The 9445-nt window shown below is 44.8% G+C and overlaps 1 protein-coding gene across 1 annotated transcript in view; it reads right to left on the bottom strand.

The window, feature by feature from the left end:
- Window positions 1–3: 3 nt before the first annotated feature.
- The window catches only part of HSF4 (heat shock transcription factor 4), a 34566-nt gene continuing 25124 nt past the window's right edge, over window positions 4–9445 (bottom strand). The window contains exons 10-14 of the mRNA XM_056501063.1: window positions 7729–7953; window positions 6375–6480; window positions 5033–5098; window positions 3402–3489; window positions 4–2342 (exon numbers count right to left, since the gene is read on the bottom strand). Of these exons, the coding sequence (XP_056357038.1) occupies window positions 2146–2342; window positions 3402–3489; window positions 5033–5098; window positions 6375–6480; window positions 7729–7953 (682 nt within the window). The 3' untranslated portion in view covers window positions 4–2145. The remainder of the gene's footprint in view (window positions 2343–3401; window positions 3490–5032; window positions 5099–6374; window positions 6481–7728; window positions 7954–9445) is intronic.

Genomic DNA, 9445 nt, shown 5'->3' with positions numbered 1-9445 from the left:
CCAGGGCTCACTTCTCAACCCCAACCAGACAATCCAGTCAGACACAAGCCTATGCCCAGCCTCAAGCATGTGACAGGCTCCACAAAAATACAGCAAAACTACTCAGGAGCTTGAAGTTAAGCATGTGCTTAAATACTTGTTGCATCAGTACATTCAGTGTTAACATGACAGCAGCCTAGAGTGTGAAGTTCAGAGAAGGGTGCAAATCTTGAACATGCACTGTTGGTGTCAGGAGACACCAGGCAGTTTTCAATTACCTATGAGAAAAGAAGTAAACAGAGTGCAACTCAATGACTTTCCATCGCTGGAAAGGGCAAAATAGGGTGGAAATGGGCTGATCTAGGTAAAATTTCTAAGCACAAATCTGTCAAAAAGAAAAACCTTGTCCAGGATACACTCAAGCACATCATCTAAATACCAGGCCAGTGGGGGCTGCTGGAATTTTCCCTTAGTCCTGAACACAGAAACAGTGGCCAGGATTAATTCAGGAGCCCTCACAACCTCCTGCACAGACCACACCACCAAGGGAGTGACAGCTCCCAGCACAGGAATGAGCTGGGCAAAAATGTGCTCAAAAGTGAATGTTTCTGAACTAACACATTTGTTCACATAGTGATAAATGGATGGAGGAAAGGGCTGACAGGAAGGTCCATTTTTAAAATGCTCGTCTTATTGAGGAGATCTGAAGCCTGCACTCATCTGACTGATTAGCTATCCTTTGGGATGGATGATGCTTGACCACAATGCTCAGAAACGTGGTTCATAACAAGAATTGTCATGGCAATGAAGGCAGGCAGAGCATTTCTTCAAATGATACTGGCACAGCTTAAACCTCCCTGTCTAAGCCCTTAGGAGGCCTGAGTTAATTGAATTTCCTGGGTCTGTCCTACTGCATTTGGGTAACCTTCCTAAGGAAAAGCAACTCAGGTAGAAGATACTGAGATAAATAATACGTTCTCATTAGAACTACAGCATAAAAAACAAAGCTCTGCTTTGTTGAGAAACTCAGTTGTCAGAAACCACATGGATGGGGAAGGTTAGTTCAGCCTTTGAGGCTGGTCTCAGATGCACAAAGGACAGAAGAAAAATTTGTGGGACATGGTGGACTAACCATTCTGCCTCTCTTTCCTACATTGAGCAGCTGAGAGTTCTTCTAAAAAGGGGATCCAATAAATTAAACTGTTTAATCAGATTCCAAACATCAATAAACCAACAGGCACATCTTCAGGGGAAATAGAACAGGTCAAAATAACAAAAAAAACCCCAAACCATTGGACTGGACATGGAATATTTAGCCAGCACCAAAACCCAGAGTGCACTCCCTCAGCCCTCTCTGCACACAGAAAATTGTGTGTGCAGAAAAGTCCATCCCTTTTCTATTTTTAAAGTATGGAGTGCCCTGCCTTATGTAAGAGAAAACAAATTTGGGGCAAAACAAATCCCAAACAACAAAAGCTCTCAACTCAGCATGGGATGTTTTGCAGCCTGTGATGGTCTATAGCTCCTCTAAGAGCCAGAGGCACATTCTTGGTGGGGTCACTCAGAAAATAAGCTTCTACACACCCCAAGAGATCTTTTTCCTACTCACCCTAGGAGGAATGGGTACATCCCATCAAACACAGAAAATGAATAAAAAATATTTTTAGAGCATTGGACTGGCATGTAGAACTATTTTCCTATTAAAAAACCAGAATCAACAACAGGTATCTGAGCTCATCTGTGCTGACCCAATAAAATCCAACAGTTTGCCATTGCAGGCACTAGTCAGGATCACTATTTTATGAAGTCTCAGATGGACTTTCAAGCTACTCTTCACTTAAATTTTATTAAAATATTTGAAATTTCTAAAGCATTTTCAAGGAAAAAAAAAATCCTGGCAAGTTGTCACTACCCCTCAGAGCAAGCACCAGAAGTAGTATTTTGTTTTAAAAAACACTGAAATCCAGGTGCAGGGAGGGTAATGCAACAGCTACTGACCATTTCTATCTACTCAAGAAAAAAAAAAAAAAAAGAGAGAGGAAAAAAAGAAAAAAGGGCACAAAAAGAAACTCTCTTGTGGGTTTCTGAGTCAGTTTTGTTTCTTTACATTCAAAGCTGTGGATGCTTGGATGGGTGGGAGGGAGTTGTTATATCTTGGAAGCTAAATCACTGGCTGTTGTCCATGGAAGAACTCAGGTTTAGAGGGATATCCCCTTGGACACCCACAGAGGACATGTAGGAAGCTATATTTTCAGAAGGAACATAAAGTGATGAACTTTCAGGCAAGCTGATGAGGTCGCTCCCAAAGATGGACTGACGGTCAAGGAGGAACTGCTGGGCACTTTCAGGAATGACATCTTTCCCTAGGAATAGACAGCAGAAAATTCAGCTTCTGGAAGGCAGGTTGACAGATTTTACACATGTAAAACTGAAAAGTGACAAATCCCAGCTGCAGCAGCGACTGAGGAGCCTCACTCCAGCAAAACCACTTGGAAACACCTGAGCAGAACTTGGACTCACTCAAAAGCCCATTAAAATCAAGGGGAGTTTTGCAGGTCACCAGGTGGGTTCTGCCTGAAAGCTGAGATGCCTCACAAGTGAAAAAGGGATGACTGAATGCTGGAGACACTGAGAAGAGGATGTGAGCAGCTGCTCTCTCCTTCACTCAAGATGTGTCTTTCTCCCTCTTTTGTAGGACCAGAAGGACTTTGCAAATGGGATGCTCAAGGACTCTCTTCAGTGTACCTGGGCTTTTAATGCCTTTGAGGTGCTCATGAAAGGGGCTGAGTCTGGAAGTCCTTGAATGACACACAGTGAATCAAAATTGGGGCAGCTCAGGTGGCTACAGCACCAAACTGGGGCTCCAAGAGCTCCACTTTCAGGTCTGTCCCAGCTGAACACATACGAACACACATCACAATTCCACAACCAGGACAACACTCCTGGATTCATATCCAAGATCAATGACACACTTTTTCAGAGTCAGCAAGTGGCTCAGCTGGACTGTTCCCTTGAGATCAGCTAAAAGGTTTGGAAAAAGAGACACACAGCCTGTGCCTCTGGCTGCCAGCAGCTCTGGGGCACCTCCTTTGCAGGAGGAACCAGAGGAAACCCAGGACTGTACAGTTCTTACCACCCTACCCACTGAGAGCACCACATTGCTCTGAGGAGGCAATGAACAGGCAGAGAAAACAATGGAAACACTGACAGTGAAAACCAGTTCAATTCCATTTACACCTCAGTTTATCCTCCACCCTTTTCCCACAGCTCAGGAACTGGCTTAGTAGTTGCTGTGGAAACACTGCTGACTGACAATCATGAAAGCAAAATGACAGATGTGGCAAGCTGTCACTGCTGGACATCATATCTGGCTGCCTGAACAACATCCCATGCCAAGTCCACAGAGCTGCTGGTGCTCCTACCTGGGCAGGTGTTGTTGAATGGTGGGTTGAACACTTTTGGGGGCAGCTCAGTTGCACTCTTCTCCAGATCCACTGTGAGTCGCTGCATCTTGATGCAAAAATATAAACTACAATGTACAATTATACAAAGACAGGGGAGCTTGTTAGAACTAGGCCATGTCTGAGCACCCACTGCACAACCCCCACCAGTAACACCAGCCATCCTCCCTGCCCGGCCTCTCCTCCCAGCCTCACTGCACTTCACAAAACAGCCACACCATGATCGAGGGCAGATCTGCCTGAAGGACAGGGTGTGGGAGGTGCAATCCCCTATTCAGCACTGGCTAATATGGTGTGAAGTTCATGTCACATGAGGGGCCAGCTGGTGTCACTGTGGCTGTCATACAAAGCAAACTCACAGCCCTCTGCAGCCAGTAACAAAGAGGAAAGGGATTTTCTTTCTATTTTCCTATGACTGTCTTTAAAGTGAAACTTGGTTTTGCTTACAGAGTGCTCTAGGCACAGAGCTCCTGCACATACTGCTTCCAGGTTTCTCCATGCTCATGGTTTTCTGTAGGACAAGCAAGAGCTCCTGGGGAGTTCAGTGGGCTCAAGGACTGAGCTATTGAACATTGCAGCCTCCTTTCCTGGCCTTTTCTCTCATACAATTATTTCTAAAAGGTTACAGCCCTTGCTTCTAATATTTGCTAATTAATATTAACTATTTCTTAGACAGTCTCCTTCCTAACACTCAGGAAGTGGAATTACCTAGTAAATTCAAAATAATTAAGATCTAAAAAGGATGTTAATACCATGAAAAAGGCTTAGAGACCTTTTGCATTTCATTAGAGTAGATAACACTCTACTTGTAGAGATAGGTGGCAGAACCATCCAAGCCTTCAGCCAACTTGGTTGTCATCAAGGGCTCTGAAAATTCATTCCCCATCATGCAGGAAAAAGAACCAGCTATGCAATGCACTTCCAACCTTAATGCTTCTGTGAGTCTATGGTTTCCTTCAATGTTTATTAAACCTGCTCTTTCTGCACTGTAAAAATGTTTGTGTAAGTATCAATTCCAAACAAATATTGCCAAACTATTTCTCCTTGTTTCTTCATGTAGGGGCATGCAGGAACCTCTGTTCTAATTGCATGGTATTTCACTGCTCCTGAAACATACAGGGATGGCTGCACTTTGTAAAGGCATATTTTATAAATAGTTTTGGCACAAAGGCACTTCATAAATCTATGGTATTAGCAGAATGTGACATTCTCACTGAATAAAGTTTAAAGCAGCCACTTGCAATTAAAGACTTCAGGACACCAACAGTCAGTCAGAGCTTTTATCCAGACAAAGCCTGGCTGAGTGGGAAAAACAGGTCAAGACTATAATACAGTACTCTCATGCTGCCCCCAGGAGATGCTACGTGCTGTGCTTTAGCCCACTCTCCCCTCTAGTTATGAAATAACTTCCTCAGTTATGCACAAGCTCTGCTTCATAGTTCCATTATTATTTAGGCAAGGAGCTCTAGGGGAGGTGTGCCTGCAGTGGGCAGGGGGTTTGGAACAGGATGAACATTAAGGTCACTTCCACCTCACCCATTCTGGGGTTCTATGATTGTTATTATCATATCTCAGAAATACCCAGCTCTTACCGGGGACAGACTGGCTTCCATTTCAGTCAAATTCCACTCACTCAGAGATAAATTAGGATTAAAGACCTGTTGGGACAAAAATACAGTTAGAGCTCTGAAAGCTGTAATGGTTTGAGATCCTCATGCCCTCCCCTGCCTGCTGGAGGGTGCAGACAAAGGCTCCTGTGCTGACCTGGGCACAGCTGGGCTGGGCTGTGGGCACTTGTGCTCACCCATGAGCCCTGCTGCCTGCCAGGGGAGGGACAGCACAGACACCCCATGCCACTCTCCTGTCACAAACCAGGGCAGCTGCACACACAAATCAAAGCCCTTTTCTGCTGCCTTTGAGTCCTAGGGTCCTGCCAGATTCATATGACTTTTAAAAGCATTCCAGAATTTAGTAGCAGAGGACAGGCTACTGTTGCATCAGGTCTTTGGTGGCAATTTCTTAAGAAGTCTGAGCAATTTGGGAAAAGGAGTTGTTGATCTGGGGCCAATTTTATGATTCACTCTTGTGACATTAGTTGCACAGAGGGAAGTGTGTCGGTAACAGGAAAACACTTTCTAATGAGAAACAAGAAATAGAAACCAACAGTCAGTGATAGAGCAGGCCATTAGAAAAGATCTCTGTAAAGTCAGAATCAACCACAGACACTTGGGAACTGACTTAAAGAGAATAAGATTGATTTTTTTTAAAATGATTTTTCATTCTGTTTATCTGTGCAAGCTTACAACGTGCCTTTATCTGAAGCACCTCCTCAAGGGGGCATATATTTGACATACAGATTTTTTTCTTACATACAGAGTTATTGGATTATTGGCAAAAATCTTTTATATACCAATTATCTGTACAACAGAGAAATAAACAAACCTTCCTATTTCTGCATGTCTGCTTAAGAAAAAGCCACCATCCATTTCTAAAGAAAGGTGATCTAAGAACTGAGACTGATAAATACCTCAGAAGAGAGAGGATTTTACATTGGCCACACTTCCCAGAATATGAGGAAGAGGGGAAGGTAGGAAAAGCTAAACACAATCTAGGAATATCTAAGATGTAGAATATGCAGAAAATAAATTAACCCCTTCAAAGCAATTACCAAACTAGGTAGAAAGTCATATTAAACCTATTTTACATAAATGTGTCAGGGCTCATGTTGATTCATTTACCAAATGCAGTGTTTTGTGCTCCTAAATGTCCAAATATGCATATTAAAAATAAAAAAAATTTAAAAAAAGGCACAATTTAAAGCTGAAATCTTATGAACAGGTCAAAACAGAGCTGTGACTCCACAGGCTACATGAGGCAGATAAAATGCCACAGGAGCACAAGCAGCATGAGCTGATCCTTCCCAGCAGCACTCACATCCAAGAGGCTGGCAGGCTCCAGGCTGTACTGCTGGCTCCTCAGCAGCAGCTGCAGCCCCTCCAGGCTCCAGTCGCTGCCCTCCAACGGGTCTGAAATATCTGTTCTGAGAAAACACAAGGGGAAATATTGCCACAAAGGAAACCTGCAGAGATATCTACAGAAAGCAGGACTGAGCAGCCTTCCAAAAGGATGTTTATGTTTAAATCTCATTCTGAAAACCAAGAGCCCACCATCAGCCTAGGTTTATGCCATGAAACTTGGTTTCATCCCAGAGTACAACTCAGCAGAGCACACAGGGGACTGGGCAGATGGTAAAACAAATGAGACAACCTCTCCTGGATGACACATGGTTTGGGGATGGATACTCTGTGCACATCTCCTGGACACTGGGAAAATTAAAGCTTTCCTTAGAAAAAATCCTTTTAGAGATGCACTTGGAACCAGAGCAGGCTGCATTGCCATTCTCCTTGGTCCAAGATGCCTGAATTACTGTCAAATAATGCTCTTTAAAGAATTGAGTTTTAGCTGCAGGCATTTACCCTGCAGGCTGCATTTACTAGAGACATTCAGCTAAATAGCAACAGTGAGGCCCTGCTGTGATTAAATCCCCCAAAAGCTATAAAAAATTTCTCTTAAATCAGGTCTTTAAAAAAGGACTATTTTTATTTTATAAGCATGTTTTTAAGCACCCAGTGGGTTCAGAAGGAGAAATTTGATTCTCTGTAAGGACTTATAGGAAAATGGAAGCTTTTCTGATAACTCTATTGAGTGTTTTGGGTTCCCCTCCCTCATGGTCCTCCTTACATTGCTCAATTGCTATCAAGAATGAACTGCAGTTAAGTTCCACATCATCCACCCAGCTGCACCTTGCTTTCCTTCTGCTGGTGAGGCCTCCTGGGGACTCCCCCATGACGTGGGTGCTGTTAGGATTTCAGTCTCAGAGGTCTCTGGGATCACCCTGGGGCTGAGCCCAACGTCACAGTGCCAATCCCCTGGGCAGGAGTGTAGCACAGTCCAGTGCAGGCCTGCAGACACAGATGCTGGTCTGGGCTCCAGCTTTCTCTTGGACCTTGGGCAAATCCCTCTCAATGCAAAAAGGGTCTTCCTGCTCCCACAGCTCTGATGCACATCCTCTGACAGCTCTTCTGCTGGGTCCTTCAAGCAAGTGATCCATATGCCCCCTACCTCTGTGAACTGTCCCCTGGGATTCAGGGGTCCTCTAGCAGGTGCCACAGGTACAGGATGAGCTCACCAGGCTGCACTTGGCTACTTGAAGTCCCCCTCCCTCCCCACCCTGGGAACGGGAGGAGAGAGGCCTGAGCAGGCAGGGCCACAGCTCTCCCTGGCTCACCTGTCCAGCAGTGCCCTCCTGCCTCTCCTCTCAGGTGGCTGGGAGGTCCCTGGTGGGGCTGCAGCACAGCTGCCTTTGCCCTCCAGCACAGACTGAACCATGGCCACCGGCAGCACCGGGGGCTCGGAGCAGCCCCGGCAGCCGGGCAGCGGCACCTCGGGCTCCGGGCTGGCCTTCACTCCAGGGCTCACTGGCTCCTCCTTGATCAGCATGAGGCACTTCTCCCTGCATCAGAGACAAGGCTGAGCACCACACAGCTGCTCTGCAAAGGCCTCATGCTACTGGGAAGGGCAGGAGCACAAGGCATTGCTTCCACTTCCCATCAAACTGCTCCAGAAGGTCTTTCCTCAGATGGGCAAAAGAAGCCAGCAGCCTCTTTTTCTTTTCAGCAAGCTCCAGAAACATGCTCAGCTGGAATACCTGCAGTCACTTCATCAGTCACAGCTATAATGGATTTGCCCCATTCAATTGCTTTGCAAATACGGAAATTAAATTCCTATGAACTGATCATTTCTTGGGTGAGTGTTAGGGACAGGTTAAAGGGACACTCGGCTAGAAAGATTCCCTGAAAGTCTCCACCCTAGAGATAAGAATGGGATCAGTAAGACCATCCCATGTAGGAGTTAGGATTGGATCAGCAAGCACTCTAGAGATCCCAATGACACATGCCAGGATCTTGTGGCCCTGCAGGACTTGAACAGAAGCTGTTGAGATCTGACAGTCATAGTCAGATGTTTCACTTGGTTGCAGGCAGAGGTCTGCCTTTCCAGTGGGAGAGGCACTCCACATTATTTCCAGATGGACAAATGACAATGAAGTTTTGTTTAGAAGCATTTTGTGTGTGAAAACTTACTCTGTGTTACTTGTAGGAGACTTTAGAGCTCCCCATGAAACTGCACAAAGCCAGCCTGGAGCTGAAGTGACAAAGGCATGGAGAAAGCAGGGATGGTATGTGACACACAGAGCTTTCCTCTGCATTCCTTTCAGATCATCTTATCTTGTGGGGCCTAAATTCCCACCAGAAGTGCAGCTGATTTAGGAGGTACCACACCTGAACTGAGGGGAGTCATGGCTGGCTCAGATGCTGATGTTGTGCAGACACAGCACAGATCAGAAGCCACCAGATGGCACTCAGTAATTAGTAGAAATAAGCAACTTAACTTGAAGGTTATACTAAAGATTTTCTGCTTTAGAAATGGCTTCTAGGTTTGTTTTTTTTTTAAGTCTGAAGCTCTTTATATGCTTCTAGTTAATTTTATGGCTGTGGTTTCAATTATGCAACAGATTTACAGGCAATTTCTAGAGTATAGCTGCTTTGCCTCTAAGCCTGAGAAACTGTTTCCATGATTCATCTGTCTACTTACTTTCCACTGACATAGCTTTAGCTATTTTGCTACTAGCCCTAAATACACTGCATGTCTGTGGCAGGAAGAGATAAGCATTAAAATACCTCTGCATTCAGTTCTTAAGTTACTGGGGCCTTTTCACAGAAAAGTTGTCAAACATCGGAAGTTGTTGTGATGCAACCTTTCTGTTCTCATTAGCTGTTAGATGTAAAATTTGATTGTTTCTTCTTTGCCAAAGCCAAAAGGAAACCCTCCTTTCTCTCTCTCAACAAACCCAACAAGTGTTAGTATCTCATTAGTTCATTAAGTCTGAGACAGCCCCTGTCTTGAGGACAAAATATAAAGAAACATGGAATATTTCTCAGAGGAGA

Source organism: Oenanthe melanoleuca, chromosome 11, assembly GCF_029582105.1.
Source record: "Oenanthe melanoleuca isolate GR-GAL-2019-014 chromosome 11, OMel1.0, whole genome shotgun sequence".
Lineage (NCBI taxonomy): Eukaryota > Metazoa > Chordata > Aves > Passeriformes > Muscicapidae > Oenanthe > Oenanthe melanoleuca.
Note: the sequence above shows the minus strand (reverse complement) of the source record. Positions and strands in the feature narration are given on the sequence as shown.